Here is a 19,253-nt window from a genome sequence, read left to right on the forward strand (position 1 = left end):
GCCGTCATTGTTGTTTGGTGGGTCCAGGATGGATTTGAACCCGCCAGCTCAGGTGTGTGTGGCTGGCGCCTTAGCCAGTTGAGCCACAGGCGCCGAGCCTGTGCTGCTTTTTATTTACAGCTTTCTATAGATATAATTGGCACACAATAAACTGTACCTGTTTAAGGTGTACATTTTGATCACCTTTTGAAGCATGTGTGCACCTGTGCAAGCATCCCCACAGTCACAGATAGTGAACACCCCCCAGAGCTTCCTTGTGCCCCTTTGCTCTTAGCTCCCTCTTCTCCTCCAGAATCGCTGACTGAGTTTGCAGTTTTGACGGTCAGATGTAAATGGGACCTTTCAGCATGTACTCTTCTTAATCTCACTGTTTTCACTTGGATAATGATTTGGGGATTCATCTGTGTTTCATGCGTCATGGTTGCGTAGTGTCTCATTTGTGAACACCCTGCAGAGCATCCGTTCATCTGCTGAACGCCTGGGCTGTTGCAGTGTTTCACTATACCCATGAGATTGCTGATGGGTATTTTGTACACGTTTGTGTGGATACACTCCGAGTTTCTCATGAGTGAATTCCAAGGAGTTTAGCTGCCCCTGTGGTTGGTGTGTGCTGAGCCTCTTCACACAGCTGCTGACAGCTCTGCAGTGGCTGCTCCTGCACCTTCACAGCACTTGCTGTAGTCAGTCTGTCACTTCAGTCGTGCTGATAGATGTGTCCTGAGTCTCACTGTGGTTTTAATTTGTATTTCCCTAGTGACTAATAGTGTTGAGTATCTTATTTACCATTCAGATATCTTCTTGGTGAATATTTAAATCCATTGCCTATATTTAAAATTAGGTTGGTTGTTTTCTTAGTGAGGTTTTTTTTTTTTTGCAGTTTTGCCACCTCCAGCATATGGGGCTGGTGCCCTACTCCTTAGAGCCACAGATGCTGTCCTCTTGATGAGTTTAATAACAGTTCTTTGTATATTTCAGATACATGTTGTCAAATGTATAATTTATAGATATTTTCTGTTAGTTTGACTTACTTCATTCTCTTCATAGGTCAGTTTTAAAGAGCAGAAGTTTTAAATTCTGATTAAGTCTAATGTATTTTTTTTTTTTTTTGAGACAGTGTCTCACTATGCCACCCTCAGCAGAGTGCCGTGGCATCACAGCTCAAATCCTAACGATTTTCCTCCTGTATTCTCTTACAGAATTTTTATAATTTTAAATATTTAGGTGTAGGATCAATTTTGAATTAAATTATGGTGTGAGATCTGGATCAGAATTCTTTTTTTTTTTTTTTTTTTGCATATGAACATCCAGTTTCTGCGCCTGTTGAGAACCTGCTCTTTCTCACTGTGCTGCCTTTCACGTTGTCAGAAGCCAGCTGTGCACATGTGTGCGCGCGTCGGTCTGTGGGCTCAGTCACTCGGTGCTGCCGCCACGTCTGGACCACAACAGCTTTATAAGAGATCTGGAGTCCAGCTGTGGTGGTTCATTAGCTTTGTTTCTTGTCAGATAGGTTTTGGCAAGTCTAAGCCCTTTGCATTTGTGTGTAACTTGGAGAATCTGTCTGTTTTTATAAAACTGCCTCCTTGGGATTTTGATCAGGATTGCATTGATTGCATAAATTAGTTTGGGGAGGATGGACGTTTCACAGTATTGAATCTTTCAAGTTGTGAACACATATTTGTCTTTGTTGGTTTAGGTCTTTAATTTCCTTTTGCAGTATTTTGTAGTTTCAGTGTTATGCGGGTCTTAAGGTATCTCTTGTTAGATTTATAGCTAAGAATTTCAGATTGTTAGTCCTGTCGTAAATGATATGTTAAAATTATTGTTTGTTCCTTCTACTATATGGAAATATTCAAATTGTTCCTTGCTAGTCTGTAAAAATATAGTTGCTTATTTTTGTAATGTGAACTTCATCTTTCTAAAGAAATTCTCTTGTAAAGTGTCTTGTGGGCTCCCCCATCCCCCACTGGGAGGGGACACAGTCTACAGTATCATCTGCTGTTAGAAATAATTGGCATGTGATGTTCTGGCTTCACTAGACGCAAGCTGTGTGAGCTCGGCGAGTCGCTGACTGAGCCTTCTCTCGCTGTCTCCTTTCTGGGGAGGATGAAGCTGAGGCTTCACTCCCGTCTTAACCTGCTCAGTCTGATGGACAATTCTTTTTATGTCACGTTATATGTATAACTTTTTGGGTCTGACTTTTTGATTCAGCATAATCCTCTGGGGAGTCTTCCAAGTTGCTCCTTTTTATTACCAATAATGTCTCATCATTTATCTATTCACTCATTGAATATTGGATTATTTCTAGTTTTTGGCTGTTATAAATAAACTTGCCATGTCATTCAGATGCAACTTTTTATGTGAAAATAAGTTTTTATTTCTCTGGTCTTAATGCCCAAAAGTGATTGCTGGGTCATGAGGTGTAGTAGGTATTGTTCTGTCTGACGAGGACGTACCAGACTGAGTCCAGAGTGAATGTGCCATTTCACAGTCTCATGTGGAGTGGGGGGTGCAGTTCTCCCTCCCTCTTCCTCACCACTGTTTTTTATTTTAGCCATTCTGCTGAACATGTGTCTTGGGATGTCTCACGTGGTTTTAATTTGTATTTTCCGTGTAGCTGATTGTGTTAAATGTCTTTCCATGTGTGTATGTACCGTCCATATCTTCTCTGTGATAAAATATTTCTTCATGGCATTTTCTAATTGGGCTTTTTTTCACTGTTCCTTATATATCTAGGTCAGTGGTTCTCAACCTTCCTAATGCTGCGGCCCTTTAATATGGTTCCTCTGGGTCGCGACCCACAGGTTGAGAACTGCTGGTCTGGATGTTCTCAGTCGGCTGTCGGGTGAGTGTTATGCAGATGTTTCTTCTTGTCTGTAGCTTGTCTTTTCATCTTCTTTCACAGAACAAAAGTTGTAAAATTTCAATAAAGTCTAACTTACCAGTTTTTTCTTTTATGGATTATACTTTTGATGTGAAGTCGAAGAATACTTTGGCCTAGTCCTAGATCCTAAGATTTGTCTCCTATGTTTTTTACTAAAAGATTTATAGTTCTGTGTTTTATACTTAACCATTTTAATTTTGTGTGATATTTAGGTGTGAGACTGAGGGTGAGGTTTGGCTTTTTTGCCTGCAGGTGTCCAGTTACCCCAGTACTGGTTTTTGAAAGTAGGTCTTTGCTCTATGGCAGGGGTCCTCAAACTTTTTAAACAGGGGACCAGTTCGCTGTCCCTCAGACCGTTGGAGGGCTGGAGGGCTGGACTGCAGGCCCCAGGACGAGTTGGCTGCTAGGCAGGACAGGCAGCGGCGATAAAAATACCCTGCGGCCGGATAAATGTCCTAGGCAGGCTGCATGTGGCCCATGGGCCATAGTTTGAGGACGCCTGCTCTACAGGATGGCTTTTACACATTTGTCAAAAGTCTCTTGGGCATATTTGAGTGGGTCACTTTCTCGGTTCTTTGTTTTATCCCATTGGTTCCTGTGCCAGCAACACACCGCCTTGAGAATGCTAATCTTACAAGCATTTTTGAAATTGGGTAGACTGATTCCTTCCCCTCATTCTTCTTTTTCTCTAGCAGTTTTAGTTCCTTTATAACTTTTAGAATAATCTTGTTGAGGCTGTGTGTGGTGGCTCATACCTGTAATCCTAGCACTCTGGGAGCCTGAGGTGGAAGAATCTCTTGAATTTAGGAATTTAAGACCAGCCTGAGGAAGAATGAGACCTCGTCTTTACTAAAAATTGAAAAACTAGCTGGGTGTTGTGGCAGGCACCTGTAGTCCCAGGTACTTGGGAGGCTGAGGCATGAGGATTTCTTGAGCCCAAGAGTTTTAGGCTGCTGTGAACTATGATGCTGTGGCGCTCCTAGGGCAACAAAGTGAGACTCTGTCTCAAAAAAAGAAAAAAAGAACAGGGAAATAATCTTGGTGATATCTATAAAAGCTATTGCTAGAATTCTGATAGAAGTTGTGTTAAGCTTGCTGATCAGTTTGGGCGAGTTGATATGGACACATCCTAGCTCTGCCCATCTCCCCACCTCTGCTGAGGCCTGGGAGCTCTTGGTGCTATTTGGGACGTGGGTCTGATCCGACTTTGTTGGTAAATATCTTCTCACTCTGTTATTTTGGATTCTTTTTGTTTTTCCTCACAGGGTTAAGTAAATACAGGCAGCTATTATAGCATTTTCACAGCTTATATGTATGTAACATCAACAACGATAGTTGCATTTTGTGAAGGTATTTACATCTTTTTGCAGTTACAGTGAAATTTTGCTGGAAATAGCTTCTATATGGAAGTGTACAGAAATGGGTTTTAAAAAAACTTGGAAAGACTGTTAATGAGCCTAATACTCTGTGAAGTAGTAAAATGCATATTGCAGTGTGTTTGGAACTAAACTGAAAGGCCAGACCTTACAGAAATAGAGCAAACTGTGATCTTACAAAGCAGATTCCAAATTTTATTTTCCTTTTCAGGTGTGCCTTCAGATGCTGATTCTTCTGCCAGTAACAAGATAAGTGGTACAAGCAGTTCTAAGCCACATCGCCCTTCTCTGGCCAAGATTCTCCTGTCACTGGATGGAAATCTGGCCAAACAGCAGGCCTTATCGCATGTCCTCACAGCACTGCAGATTGTGTATGCCAGGTGGGCTGCTGTGCTGTCTTAAAATGCTGCAACTGTGTACGCTTTGGATTTTATAATTTTTTGATTTATCAGATGTCTACAAGAATGTTGTATTATTGTCTTCAAATGCTGTGTATCAAAGTCACATATCCTTTGATAGTGATTTGATGATGTCTTTGTGCTTGCTTGTTTTGAAACATGAATCAGAAAACCAAGTTGAACATTTTCGTTATTCTTTTCAGTCACTAAACTCTAAGCATTAGTATTTGGGAACTAGGAAGAGTTAGTTGATACTAATTTATGGTCATGTAGGGCATCACCCTCACTCCCCAGGTAAGCTGGGTCCACAGTGTAATCTTGGCAAGATTTTGCTACTGTTTGCTCATCTTTTCATGTGTCAGGGGTGTGGACCTCACCGGTGCAAAGCCTGAGTCCATCACTGGGAGGACTCTGGGTCCTTGTAGCTTAGCGTGTGGTGCACTTTGAATGAACACAGATGCCTGGTGTTCTTACGGCTGTCACAGCCTGGCCGGGCTTCTCAAGGAGAGCAGTGGGCTCACTCTGGTTCACTTTTTACTTTTGTCATCTCTGTGGTTATTAAAATAAATAAGGGCCAGAGTAAACATTTTAGGTTTTGCCTGATGGGTACATGGCAGTAATGTTTGGTATTTTTCCAAAATTCTTTTATTTTTTACTGTAGTTTAACATAAGGGTGCAGATGATTAGGTTACAATGTTTGTGTTTGTTAGGTGAGGTCCCTGTTGTGGTCGTACCCCTCCCTTAGGAGGTGTGTCGTGTACCTTACATGGTGCCCGTTAGGTGAGTGTACCCTACCAGATTGAGGAAGTGCCTCAGTGATTGCTTGTCTTGCTTTGCGCATCCTGTGTCACGTGCTACTGAAAGGGAGCTCACTGCAGGCCTGGTTTTCTATTCTGACAGAGACGCTGTGGTGGGGGCCCTGATGCCTGCCGGCATGATGGCCCCTGTGGAGTGCCCTTCCTTCTCGGCAGCCCCTTCTGATGTGTCCACCATGGCCAGTCCCATGAATGGAGACGAATGCATGCTGGGCCTGGACATTGAAGACAGACTGAGTCCAAACCCATGGCAAGAGAAGAGAGAGGTAAGGTGAACCATAAAGCAGTATTCGATCAGAAAGGAGAGGGTGGCTATTTTGTGTCAAGGAAAGTCTTAGTCACGCTGTCACTTGGTTTAGGCTATTTTTGTGCTCACTACTTAGATTTTTGGCTTGACTTATAAAGTATTTTATTCAAAGGAGCATTTTTAGTGTGTAAGTGGAATTAGGTTTATTGTTTAAAAAAATTACTAATGCAAGTTCACAGTCCTTTATCTGTGATTCAGAAATCTTAAAGCTCTGATAGCCAGGCTCCGTGCCTATGGCTCAAATGGCTAAGGTGCCAGCCACATACACCTAAGGTGGCAGGTTTGAATCCACCCTGGGCCCACCAAACAACAGTGATGGCTGCAACCAAAAAAAAAAAAAAAAATAGCCAGGCGTTGTGGCAGGCACCTGTGGTCACAGCTACTTGGGAGGCTGAGGCAGGAGACTCGCTTGAGCCCAGGAGTTGGAGGTTGCTGTGAGCTGTGATTTCACAGTACTCTACCCAGGGGGACAGCTTGAGGCTCTGTCTCAAAAAAAAAAAAGCTCTGATAACCAAATGTTTTGGTAACTTGGTGAAAGGGCCACTTGAAGATATGTGAGCTGAGTTTTAGTCTAATGTGACCTGCTTGAATTTAATTGGTTGTCTTGGAAATAGGTCTGTGCTTAACTCTGCAGGCCTGCCCTGGCTACTCTAGGGTGGTTGCTGATGTCACTTTGTACCATCTGGAACGCTTCAGACAGCCCAAGTGACTTTAGATGAGTTATTTTGAACTCATGTGGGAAGTATGCCATTTTACCAAACTTTTCACTTAAATTTTGTTGCTTTGTGCTCTCCAATTAGATCGTGTCCTCTGAGGATGCTGTGACCCCCTCTGCAGTGACTCCGTCTGCTCCCTCTGCCTCTGCTCGGCCCTTTATCCCAGTGACAGATGACCCAGGAGCTGCCAGCATCATTGCAGAGACCATGACCAAAACTAAAGAGGTAAAGAGATAATCTTTCATTTCTTCTGTATAATAATCTTAAACACATACACAGGCTCTTAGGAACACAATGTGCTCCGTGTGCTATTCACACATGGGTGCCTCAGCCCACGGCCTCTGTCCTCTGCTCAGCATCTCAGCATCTCAGCAGGCACTCCTAGTATCATGACATCAGCACTGGTCCAGGATTACTTTGGAATCCACAGACCTGTTTGGAGTTTGTTCATCATCCTTGTAGTACCCCTTGGGTCTAGCGCCCAGCCTGGGTTTGTTAGCCTTGAGTAGAGAATGGTCCTTCAGTTCTTCATTGTGACAGAAAACACCCCAAGGATGCTGCAGAGTTGTTTTCAGTGCACCCTTGAGTTGCTGCGTTACTGGCGATGTTACTCTTCCTGCTTGGTTAAGGGTGTCGCAAAGCTTCTCCACTGGCAGTTCATCAGTCCTCGTGGGTAGAAACTTTGAGACTATGACAAATCTTGTTCCTCATCATACTTTCACCCACCAGGTTTTAGCATCTATTCATGATTCTAGCTGAGTTCATTATTACTGTGGTTGCTGTCACATGGTCGTCTTTCAAATTTTATCATTATTTCTAGAATGTAATTGTCCCCGTTCTCTTATTAGAACTTTACCTTCTCATGTCTGTCTGTCTCCTATTAATACCTGCTTGTCATTGTGTTTTACAGATCAATGGATTCCTATTTTATTCTCCTAGTGACACTGGTTACTGTCTTTTTTAACACCCACATTGTCTCCACACTTGGCCATTGGGAGCCCTGCAGGCTGGTCCTTTGTCTTTCTGATGTGTCCCCATAATTCCTAGAGCACTTCCTCACTTTCTGGCCCAATAGTGAGTTCCAGACTCATCTTTCACCGACCTCCCCCTGCTTTTCTCTAAGGAGAAAAGACTTCCTTTTACTGGATTATAGACCTTTGATTTATTACCCTGTTACTGCTGGCAGGCAGTATGTCCATAGAAGTTATTTATAGCCATCTGTGATAATAAGAAACTCCCTATTTATATACATGGCGTCTAGACTCAAATTCTAATTTTGGGCAGTCTTCCAGCATAAAGATTTAATTCAGGATTCAGAAATTATTCTGAAAAAGGCAAAATATTTTGCTTTTAGGTAGAAGAAAGAATATTTGATTTCATCTCCACCAATTTGTCCAGGCATTATCTAGGTTATACACCCAAATTTCTATCATAGCACCTGAAGAGCTATGAGTGTTTTGGTTTGACTCATATTATTAAGGCAAAATGTAATCATTTTAGTGTTAGTATTAAGCAATAATTCATATTTAAGGATGTGGTGCTAGTGATTTTCTTCTTTAGCATTTCACCAATGGTTCTCAACCTTCCTAATGCTGTGGCCCTTTAATACAGTTCCTGTGGGTTGAGAACCACTCCTCTAGACCAATGTTTTTCAACCTTTTTTATCTCACTGCACACTTGAATCTATAGTTACACTTCCACAGCACATTTAAATTATGTTTATCCAAAAAATGAGCAAAAAAAGGGGGGAAGAAAGGAATATACTTATTATACTTTGAACTTCTTTCAAAAATAATGTAATTAATGATCTTTAAGAACTGTCTCAGCACTCAGTGTGCCATGACATACAGGCTGAAAGTCACTGCTCTAGTCATATTTTGTGTGGTGTTATTTTTTTTAAACACTGACCAAAAAAAATGTTAGGTCTATTTCAACTGCAAGACCAAAGATATTACATCTCATGGATAGATAGATAGATTTTATTTATTTATTTATTTTATTTATTTTTTGAGACAGAGTCTCACTATGTCACCCTCAGTAGAGTGCTGTGGTATCATAGCTCACAGCAACCTCAAACTCTTGGGCTCAAGCGATTCTCTTGCCTCAGCCTCCCAAGTAGCTGGAACTACAGGTGCCGGCCACAAAGCCCATCTATTTTTTGTTGCAGTTGTCATTGTTGTTTAGCAAGCCCAGGCTGGGTTCAAACCCGCCTGTCTCTGTGTATGTGGCCAGTGCCCTAATCACTGAGCTACGGGCGCCGAGCCCGCATGGCTATATTTCAGTGAATGCTTTTGCTCTCCTTCAGTGAGCCATATTCTAGAATGTCATTTCCAATGGATTTAACTCACTGACTCCCTGGGTCTCCACGCAGAGGCAGGAGTACAGTCTGTTTTTCTAAAGGAAGGACCTTATTACTATCTCAGATAGAAGTGGTTTCCAGGGCACATTGGTTGTGTCCCCTTAAGGAGGGGCTTTGCTTCCATTTGTGGAAGGAGCTGCATTGGCTTTACTGGGATCCAGAAAGCAGGAGAGCAGAGGAAGGGTGTTTGTCTGGCTCTTGCTCTTCCTCTGGGGAGCATGAAGGGCTTGGGGCCTCTTGATCTGCACAGGGTCATAGCACTTCCCACTTCACGTCACACGCTGTGGGAGTCCCAGTTCTGATGGCCGCCTTTCCCTCTCTAGAGGGCAGCCCCAGTGCTGATCTTCAGGCAGCTCTTATGTTGGACAGGCCAGGTGAGAGCTGGGCGTGTAGTGGTGCTGGTTTATCGGTGTATAGGAGACAACAGGCTCTTTCCTCTGCAGAAAAGGAGAGAACATGAATTGTCACGGATGTGGTATGTTTTAGCTGATGCAGGGGGAATGGGAAGTGACCAGGTATTGCAAGACTTTGTTTTACAGATCGTAAGGAGCAAGAAATTATGGGCAGTGTGTTACATGCTAATGAGTTGCTTTAAATAAGATTCTAGAAGGGAATTATGGAGAGATCTAGACAAAATATATAGTATGTAGGGCACAGATTCAGTTGATAAAAAATTCCCAAATATACCTACCATACCAGTAATGAGTAGATTTTGCATGGTGTGACTTTGTTCCAAGACCACTCCTATAAACGTCTGTGATACAAACTTGTTCACAGTAGTAAATGGTCATTTCTTTATAGTTTAAGGCATCTCTTTTACATAGATGCTGTTGGTAATTTTTTAAAAAGCTGATTAGTCTTGAAAACATAGTACATGCTTTGGTGGAGATTTTAGGGACCAGTCATTTCTTAATCTGTCTTACTCATGGTCTTAAACACCTCCAAGTCTCTTACTCATTGGTAGTCATATGTCTTTAGAATTCATGGGTAAACTAGTGACTTTTTAACTCTTAACAGCTCATTCTTCGTGTTAATTGTTGGATATCATTTAACTTAGGATGTTGAAAGCCAAAATAAAGCGTCAGGCCCAGAGCCTCAGTCCTTGGATGAGTTCACCAGTCTGCTGATTGCTGACGACACTCGTGTGGTGGTGGACTTGCTCAAGCTGTCTGTGTGCAACCGTGCTGGGGACAGGGGCAGGGATGTCCTCTCCGCTGTGCTGTCTGGCATGGGCACTGCCTATCCACAGGTGAGTCTTGGAGAGGGTTGGGGCCAACCTGCCCCATCTGTCTTCTCCTTGCTGGGCTAAGCTCCTGTTGGAGGGAGGTGCTGCCCTTAGTCACGTGTGATCTTGTTCTAGACTTTTTCCTCAGAGACAGCAGTTCAGAAGCACTTTTTTAAAACAAAACTTTTTTTTGAGACAGTGTCTTACTCTGTGCTCTGGTAGAGTGCTGTGGTGTCATAGCTCACAGCAACCGCAAGCTTTTAGGTTCAAGTGATCTTCTTGCCTTAGCTTCCCAAGTAGTGGCACCACAGGAGCCCACCACAAGGCCTGGCTAGCTTTTCTAGTTTTAGTAGAGACAGGGTCTCACTCTTGGTCAGGCTGATCTCGAACTCATAAACTCAAGGAAACCACCATCCTCAGTCTCCCAGAGTGCTGGGACCACAGGTGTGAGCCACCACGTCTGACCTAAAACAAAATTTTTAATTATTCCTTTACCTGTTTTGAAACTGGCTTATGGATCTTTCCCTCACTGACTTGGTAAGAGTTTTTTGAATACGTGCTCTTTCGCTCTTTCTGTCATGTGTTTTGCAGTTTTCCCTTCAGTTTGTTTTTTGATGTTGGTTTGGTACTTTTTGCCATATAGAAATTTCTAGTTTATATGTAATCAAACCTGCCAGCTTTTCTCCTTTATGGCTTCCGAGTCTTGTATCATGCTAGAAAAATGCTTATAAATAATTTATTAAATAATTTATTAAATAATTTCTCCCAAGTTTTCTTCTAATTGTTTTTATTATTTCATTTATTATATTTACATTTTTGAACCATGTAGGGTTTAGCTTGATGTAAGATTTAAAATAGAGATCCAACTTTAATTTTTCTTGGGTGGTAAAGCAGTTGCCCTAACATCATTCACTGAGTAATGTGTCTTTTCCCCTGTGGTTCGAAAACCACTAAATATTTTGGGTCTATTTTCCATTCTACTGATAAAACTCTTTAGAGCCTAATACCTACTGTTTTATCTATTGCAACTTTAAATAGGCAGTAGCCTATTAGCCTTGATTAAATTAATCAAGATTTTAAAAGCTCTTCTGTTTCTCCTGTGCACTAGCTATGTTTCAGATGCTTAATAGCCACGTGTGGCCATGGCCCAGCCCTGGGCAGCTCAGATACAGAGTATTTTGCAACAACAGAAAGTCCTCCTGGGCCCAGTGCTGCCAAATATTAGAGCAGGTTTAGTCTAGATCATGAGTCTAGTGTGTAAAGTCAGTAGCCTGTCAGTATATGAATATCTTAGAAATAGGCTTGCTCAGCCCTCAAGTCCTGGCTTCCTGGAAGATTCTCACCAGCAGTCTTGCTGCTCTGTGCTAGGTGCCTGGCACAGCCGTCCTGGTGGAAGTTACTTTGTCTGTGTTTCTTGAGGCCCCATTTCATGACCACCAAAATAATAACACAGCTGAGTGGTCTTAAAAATCCAGGAAAGGTTTTGGTGGATATTTTAGGAGTTTCTTAATCTGCCATTCAGGAAGCACTAAAAAGTTACAGGTTTCCTTCTTTTTGGTTTTTGAGACAAGTTGGTTGGCATAATTCTAAGAGGTTAAATCAAGGTGAACTGCTGTAAGCAAAGCATTATGATTATTTATCTTTTTTTGTAGTTTTTGGCCGGAGCTGGGTTTGAACCCACCACCTCTGGCACCCTATTCCTTTGAGCCACAGGCACCGCCAGAGCATTATTTTTTTCACAAGTGTGTTGCATTTGTGAGAAGAGAGGATGTGAATGAGAACTTCAATTTAAAATAATGCCCAGCATTTGCCATGCACTTCCCTGTCAGGCCTATTCTGGTACACTCTCAGTACAGGGGCTGGGGTTACTTTTATATGCAGTGAGGAAATGGAGGCTCAGAGGGGTCGTTACTGGCTTGAGGACACTCAGTCTGCTGGTAGGTGGCTCTTCTGTGATCTCCACCTGTGAAGCTTGCTGGCCTTCTCCTCCAGGGACTGACAGACTCTGTAGAGCAGGTGTCCTCAAACTACGGCCCGCGGGCCACCTGCAGCCTGCCTAGGACATTTATCTGGCCCGCCAGGTGTTTTTGCTGCTGCTGCCTGTCCTACTTAGCAGCCAACTCGTCCCAGGGCCCGCAGTCCAGCCCTCCAGTGGTCTGAGGGACAGTGAACTGGCCCTCTGTTTAGTAAGTTTGAGGACCCCTGCTGTAGAGGGATGTTCTGAGGGCTGGCACCTGCTAGGCTCTGTACCAGGTGCAGGGGGATGTTTTGAGGGCAGCACCTGCTGGGCTCTGTGCGCAGGTGTCTAATGGTCTCAGCGTCTGTTTCTGGTAACTCAAGGACAGAAATGAGGATGAGAAGGTCTTCAAACTGTCCTCACCAGTTTGGAAACATGGGTGTTGTATGTCCTGCCCTGACCTTATATTTGTGACTCTCAAAGAAAAAAAAGGCACATTTGGATTTTAAATAATTGTGCCAATGTAGGACATTGATACAATTGTTTGCTAAGCAATTTGTTATCTAAATTTGAGGAAAAATAATATATTTCTAAAAAGTACAGAATGGGTATTGTCAAGAGAAGAGCTTTATTTTTTCTGAATTGAAAATTTTAAGGTTATACCAGGCACAGTTATCATAACCAGTGATCCCAGCATGTTGAGAGGCGAAGACAGGAGGATCCACTTGAGGCCAGAAGTTTGAGACCAGCCTGGGCAATATAGTAATACCCTGTCTCTACAAAAAAAAATTAGCAGATGTAGTAGCTTGCACCTATAATTCTAGTTATGCAGAAGGATTGCTTAAAGCCAAGAGTTCACAACCTGCTTGAGCAAGAGTGAGACCCTCCCTCTACTAAAAACAGAAAAATTAGCAGAGCATGGTGGTGGGCATCTGTAGTCCCAGCTACTCAGGAGGCAGAGGCAGGAGGATCGCTTGAGTCCAGGAGTCTGAGGTTGTAGTGAGCTATGATGACACCACTGTATTCTAGCCCAGATGATGGATCAAGACTCTATCTCCAAAAAAATTAAAAAGAAAAAAATAGGAGTTACTATATTATTGCTGTTATACTATATTCTTTTCTTTGTTTTTAAAAATAACTAGGAATTTATTCTCTCCAATATTAACCACGTAAGTGGTATGAATCATCTCTTTTTTTTTTTAAAGGGCATTGCATTATGGCACAACTACAGTAGCAGCTGTAGACAAATGGCGACATGTATCTCATCATTGGAGGCCTCATATTAATTCAAAACAACAGGGCATTATAACTTGTTGGGAGAACACAGTAGGGCCAGAGCCTTAGTGTCCTGGGTTGAGACACCCCTGCCCACTTGTGTTGACAGGCGCAGCCCCTCATTTCAGTCCTCTGCTGCTGCTGGGCCCAGATGGCCTGACCATTCTTCATTCCTGCCCTTCCTGCCTGATCCCAGTGCCTTCTAGGATCTTGTCATTTTTTAGTCGCCTTAATGCTCCGCGCCTTGATGTTTCTGGTTGTGAGGCAGACTTTCCTCAGTAGGCAACAGTCTGTCTTGGTGTCAACGGGACATGTTGTCATGCAGGCCTGTCATTTCATCACTTGGCTCTTATCGAGGGCATTGGGCACCTTCTGACTACTTTTTGTCTAGATTTTCTGTAGGCTTCATAACACCACCACAAGCTCTGTGCTGTCCTCATTGGACCTCAGTTTCTCACACTCCAAGTCCTACACTCTGTGGAGGTCTGGACAGGGTGAGCAGAGTGGTGTCCAGAGCCCGAGTATGAGCCGGCCAGCTACCTCACCTGTGTTCCCCCTTCCCCCAGGTCGCTGCAGCCGGTCAGCCACCTCACCTGTGTCCCTCTTTCCCCCAGGTGGCTGCAGCTGGTCAGCCACCTCACCTGTGTCCCTACTCCCCCAGGTGGCTGCAGCCGGTCAGCCACCTCACCTGTGTCCCTACTCCCCCAGGTGGCTGCAGCCGGTCAGCTGCCTCACCTGTGTCCCTCCTTCCCCCAGGTGGCTGCAGCTGGTCAACCACCTCACCTGTGTCCCTCCTTCCCCCAGGTGGCTGCAGCTGGTCAGCCACCTCACCTGTGTCCCTCCTTCCCCCAGGTGGCAGATATGCTGCTGGAGCTCTGTGTCACTGAGTTGGAGGATGTGGCCACAGACTCACAGAGTGGCCGTCTGTCCTCCCAGCCTGTGGTGGTGGAGAGCAGCCACCCCTATACTGACGACACTTCCACCAGTGGCACAGTGAAGATACCAGGTACCCGGCTGCCCTGGGGGAGCTGCAGGGCTCTGCACCTCCAGAATTCTGATTCTGGAATTGCTTCCATAGAAATACCCCCTTTTTTATAGAAAAGAGGTTACAGAATTACTGTAGGATTACTTTCCCACTTTTCTAAAAAATCTTCTTTTACAAAATAAAACATTACAGAGAGCCATGGACGGTAAATGTTAGCTTCACAGACCCCAGAAGCCCTGGGCATGTCCCCTGAGGTCGGTGCTGTCCTGCCCTTGAGCCTTCGCCAATTTGTATTTCTGGACAGCTTCTGTCACCCAGGTGTGCAGCTTGTGTTCTTTTTCTTTCTTCCTTGTTTTGTTATTCACTGTTGATGACACCCTGCTGCTGCAGTTCAGGGTGGTCCGCAGTCTCTCCAGGAGTTGTCACCTGGTTGGAAGGCCCCTCCAGGAAGCCCGTGCAGCTGCACCGCCTTGGGAGCCTCCTGTGTGCTTGTTCTCCTTCCTGCTGTTAGCAGCTCCTGCGGCTCTGCGCCCAGAGCCACCAACCCCCAGAGCCACTAACCCGCTGGGCTGCAGAGCACTGCTGTTCTTCTTTTTTATTTATTAGCTGGAATACTTTTTTATGAAAAACATTTCCCCTCATCCTTCAGTTGGTTCCCTGGGAGCTATTTGCATAACCTAGGCGGGTGAATGCTTGGTTCTTCCCTTCTATTGGCCACTCTCTCTAGTGTTTCCTTCTACTTACCAGAAAATGATTGGTTCCCTGTTATCCTTCCAAGGCGACCCAACACTGTTTTAAAGTATCATTATGAGCTCATGGGCTGAACATACATGATAGGTTTTAATCTGTTGTCTTTTTTATACTCATTAAAGGTCAATCGTCCTCTCTCTAGATAGTGGCAGCCTTTTTCGTTTGGCTTCTGAAACGACTCTAATGGTAGCTGCCTGGCAGTCTGGCATGACAAGCTAGTCCAGGCTTTACTGTAGGCTTCTGCCTCCACCTGGGCTCTGAGTTTGTACTGATACTTTCAATCCAGATTCAAAAGTAGAAGTTTTCTAATTCTTCTGTTAGGTCTGCATTTTTTTTCCTGTGTTATGTATGCAGCAAACAGGACCTGATTCTACTTCTGTCGGTGTGATCACTGACGCTACACAGCGTTTCCATTCTCTCACATTTATTAAAGTGATTATATTTACCAGCACGTAATACCTGTGAAATAATGATGCTTTTTCATCCTCATTTGGTCTTACTTTATCCTGTTAAATGTTCTCTCCTCACTCTTTCATCTCTTTGGTAATTGTCTGAAGTGCATCTAGCAGTCCTTCAGATCAGACTTTTCTAGGAGAGATTGTGCCCTTGAACTTGAAAGGTCGCTTTTCTGGGTATTAAACCCTTGATCCCATGGTCTTCCTCTGTGAAGGTGTGATAATGGTCATTTTCCCCCTTTCCATACCTTTCTTCAGGCATTTTACTAGATGTGTTCATCTTGGTCACTCTGAGTCATAGTCTCAGATGAGAGGTGTGCCCTCTTAACATGTAATTTCAAGTCAGTCAGGACATAGTTTTTAATGTTTCTAGTATTTTTGTTTTGTTCTCCTCTCCAAGGACACATGTGATCACCACGACTTTCCTGGTTATTGTCAGCTGCTTCCTCTTTCAAGTGCCTTTTAGTCCTATTTTTTAAAAAGTTTCTTTCTTTCTTATACTTGTTTTAAGTCATTTTCTCTTGTGTTGGATTTTTACACTCTAGTCTTTATTTTGGACATTTATTTTAGTTGCAATCTTTTTTTTTTTTTTGAGACGGAGTCTATGTCACCCCAGGTAGAGTGCTGTGGCATCACCCCTCACAGCAACCTCAAACTCTTGGGCTTAAGCGATTCTCTTGCCTCAGCCTCCCGAGTAGCTGGGACTATAGGCGCCTGCCACAACACCCGGCTATCTTTTGGTTGCAGTTGTCATTGTTGTTTAGCAGGCCTGGGCCAGGTTCGAACCCGCCAGCCTTGTTGTACGTGGCTGTCTATGGCTGGCACCCTACTCAGTGAGCTACAGGTGCTGAGCCCCTTACTCTCTTTTTTCTAATAGTAACTTTATATTGGATTTGATCTTGATCACTTTTAACTGACATTGTTTTCTTGAAATTTTAAAATGAGGTGAGGTTCAGAAAATATTTTTTTAACTTTAAAAATATTTAACTTTTTATTCTTTCTTGATAGAAATTTATAGAACAAAGGGTGTCTTACCTGTGGCTTCTTTCTCTTCTCCGTTTCTTTCCTACTTTATAGTCTACCGGCAAGTGCCATCTTTTCTGTTTTAAAATGTATTCCAAATCAAGCGTTTCTCATTGACTCCAGACTGTTCTGGGCTGGACCGCTATCATGTCTCACCTGGCTTATTGCACAAGTGGCTTGTTCTAGAGCTTGCTCTGCCCCTGGCCCACCTCCTGTGTCATCCTAGAGCGAGCCGCATAGACCACCCCCAGAGACCTCTTATAATCAGGCAGCGCCTGTCAGGCCTCTGTGGAAAACCACCTGTACATCCCTGAAACCCCAGTGGGATCTAAACCCCTGTGTATTCTTAAAGGAAGACTCTTGTTCCTCTGCTCAACACTTCTGAACCAAATGTGTGGGCTTTCCACACCAAGTAGTTCTCCTTTCTCTGTGGAAACCAACTGGGTGTCCTTTGTAACTACCTGAGTCAGTGCAGACCCTGCGGATTAAGAGCTCAGTCCCACAAGACTGCCCCACTCCAAGTGCCAATTATAAGTAGGGGGTCCCCAGGCTACCAGCAACTTCTGCCTGACTTGGCTACACATTGGGGGTTGCACAACCCCTTCATCAGGTTTGATAATTTAAAAGCTTGGTCTGGGTACTGGGGCTGCAGCATGACAGTTCAGCCGAAAGTGAGAGCACCAAGCACACTGGCCTGGCAGAGGTGTCCCCGGCCTTCCTTTGCAAGGCACAGCCTTCTGTGGGGGTGGTGGGGCAGAGACGTGGCCAGGCCAAGGTTCTTGTTTTTGAGGCTGGTCCTTCTGACCACCTGCATTTCATTAGCAGTAAGTGTGGTTTTCAGCCTGCCTGTTCCCCTTCGTAAGTGTGCCTTTGGTCACTGTGCTCTGTGCTCTGCTGTCCCCAGGTGCAGAAGGACTCAGGGTGGAGTTTGACCGGCAGTGCTCCACTGAGAGGCGCCATGATCCTCTCACGGTCATGGACGGCGTCAACAGGATTGTCTCCGTGCGGTCAGGTGAGGAAGGGGGCTGAGCGGGTCTGGTCTGCCTGTCCTGGGTTCTACAGATGGAGCTCTTGACTTTGGGGACAGAATACTGCTGCTTCATTCCTGTGCGAGCCTTAGGGAAGGGCAGTAGAAGTCCCGTCCTGTGTGAGCTTAGGGAAGGGCAGTAGAAGTCCCTCTGTCTTTGTCTGCCTCATCCCCCACTCTGAATGATGATTTTCCATGCAATGTGTGTGTCACACCACTGATGAGTGACCAGTGTGAGAGAAGCCCCTTGTTGGGATACACCCAGCATTGCCCAGACAGCTGGAGAAGCTGCTGGGGATGTGTGGAGGTGAACGTACACAGAGTTCTGTAAAGGGGTTCATGTTGTATCCATTGCATTGAGGGCTTGGCCGCATGCGGAATGAGTGTTACCCGTGTGTGGGACAGAGTACTGCAGGGGCAGGAGGCCTGGCGTCCACCTGTCCTGTTTTGCTGCCAAGCTCCCGAGGTCAGGGGCCATGTCGCTCCATCTGTGGGGCTTGTTCCGTGCTCGCTGACCAGCCATTTGAGAGCCCCAGTGCAGAGGGGCGTATATGCGCCTTCTACATGCTCTTCATCCTTCTTGAGCAGGGCAGCAGTGTTTTCCTGTAAAGAGCCAAGTAGTAAATATTTGCGGCTTTGTGGGCCTCTAACACACACATCACACATTATCGGTGGGTGCAGCTGTCTCAGTTAAACTTAACTTCATGTGATATTGCTTATTTAAATGTCTGGTCTGAAGGTGTGAGGGGGTTTTCTGGCATTTTAACGTCTGTCAGTATAATTTTCGGTAGTTGTTAGATTTGATGGTTTCTCTACTTTTGGCAGAAAGCCCCTGCCGGCCATCTCAGCGCTGCTGGCAGATGGTCCTTCTAAAACAGAAATCTGGTCGTGGTCTTTCTGGTTCTCCCAAGACTCTTTAACACACCACCACAGAACCAGACCCTCTGCGCTGGCTGGGCTGCTGTGCTCCTAGCCAGGCTGGATGCACACATGTCCCTTTGTAGGGAAAGCTGGGGCTCCATATCCTGTCCCTGGCTGCTGGTTATAGCAGAGTTTCCATGGGCAGCAGCCCGGCAGCCCCAGCCTGGGTGTGGGCAGGCTGGCCCTGCAGGCCCGTCACTGTATCTGCTGTGCTGGTGAGCATTCCCCCTCACGTGGCACCTGCTGTGGGGCAGTGCTGGCCTGTGTGGTTCCCCAGTACTTGGTACAGAGGTTGAGTGGGTGTTGAACAGTGTTCTGTATTAAAGTGTGGTTCTCAAGAGGGGTGTGTTACCTTGAGTTTAAGCTTGAGAGAACTTGGGTTGTAGGAGCTCACTCTTTAGATGCAGCATGAATGATTTTGCTCTGTCTAAGGAAGTTTGGGTTGATCAGATGGTGGAGTGATCCTGACCTTGGCCATACCGTTCTCCTCTAGGCCGAGAGTGGTCCGACTGGTCCAGTGAGCTGCGCATCCCAGGCGATGAGCTGAAGTGGAAGTTTATCAGTGATGGGTCTGTGAATGGGTGGGGCTGGCGCTTCACAGTGTACCCCATCATGCCAGCCGCAGGTAAGAGGGCTCACGATCCCCCTGTGATCATCAAGCCTGTGATGGCTGGGGGCACTGTGGAGGAACATGTGTCTCTGTCCAGTAGCTTTCAGACTGCCCCATGAAACCTGGCACTGTGCCTTCACAGCTGCCTCACACCACATGGCACTCTGCCTTCA

At 44.9% G+C, this 19,253-nt stretch overlaps 1 protein-coding gene across 4 annotated transcripts in view; it reads left to right on the plus strand.

Moving 5' to 3' along the window:
- The window catches only part of HERC2 (HECT and RLD domain containing E3 ubiquitin protein ligase 2), a 219,568-nt gene that overhangs the window by 160,095 nt on the left and 40,220 nt on the right, over window positions 1-19,253 (plus strand). For all 4 annotated transcript variants that reach the window (XR_002775822.1, XM_012811618.2, XM_023519299.1 and 1 more), the window contains exons 64-70: window positions 4,469-4,637; window positions 5,556-5,736; window positions 6,578-6,718; window positions 9,910-10,101; window positions 14,162-14,315; window positions 17,427-17,534; window positions 18,964-19,095. Coding sequence is in view for 3 of the 4 variants with exons in the window: in XM_012811618.2 (XP_012667072.1) it covers window positions 4,469-4,637; window positions 5,556-5,736; window positions 6,578-6,718; window positions 9,910-10,101; window positions 14,162-14,315; window positions 17,427-17,534; window positions 18,964-19,095 (1,077 nt within the window). In the remaining variant the exon portion in view is untranslated. The remainder of the gene's footprint in view (window positions 1-4,468; window positions 4,638-5,555; window positions 5,737-6,577; window positions 6,719-9,909; window positions 10,102-14,161; window positions 14,316-17,426; window positions 17,535-18,963; window positions 19,096-19,253) is intronic.

The sequence above is a fragment of the Otolemur garnettii genome, unplaced genomic scaffold (assembly GCF_000181295.1).
Source record: "Otolemur garnettii isolate 467f Iridium unplaced genomic scaffold, OtoGar3 scaffold00170, whole genome shotgun sequence".
NCBI lineage: Eukaryota > Metazoa > Chordata > Mammalia > Primates > Galagidae > Otolemur > Otolemur garnettii.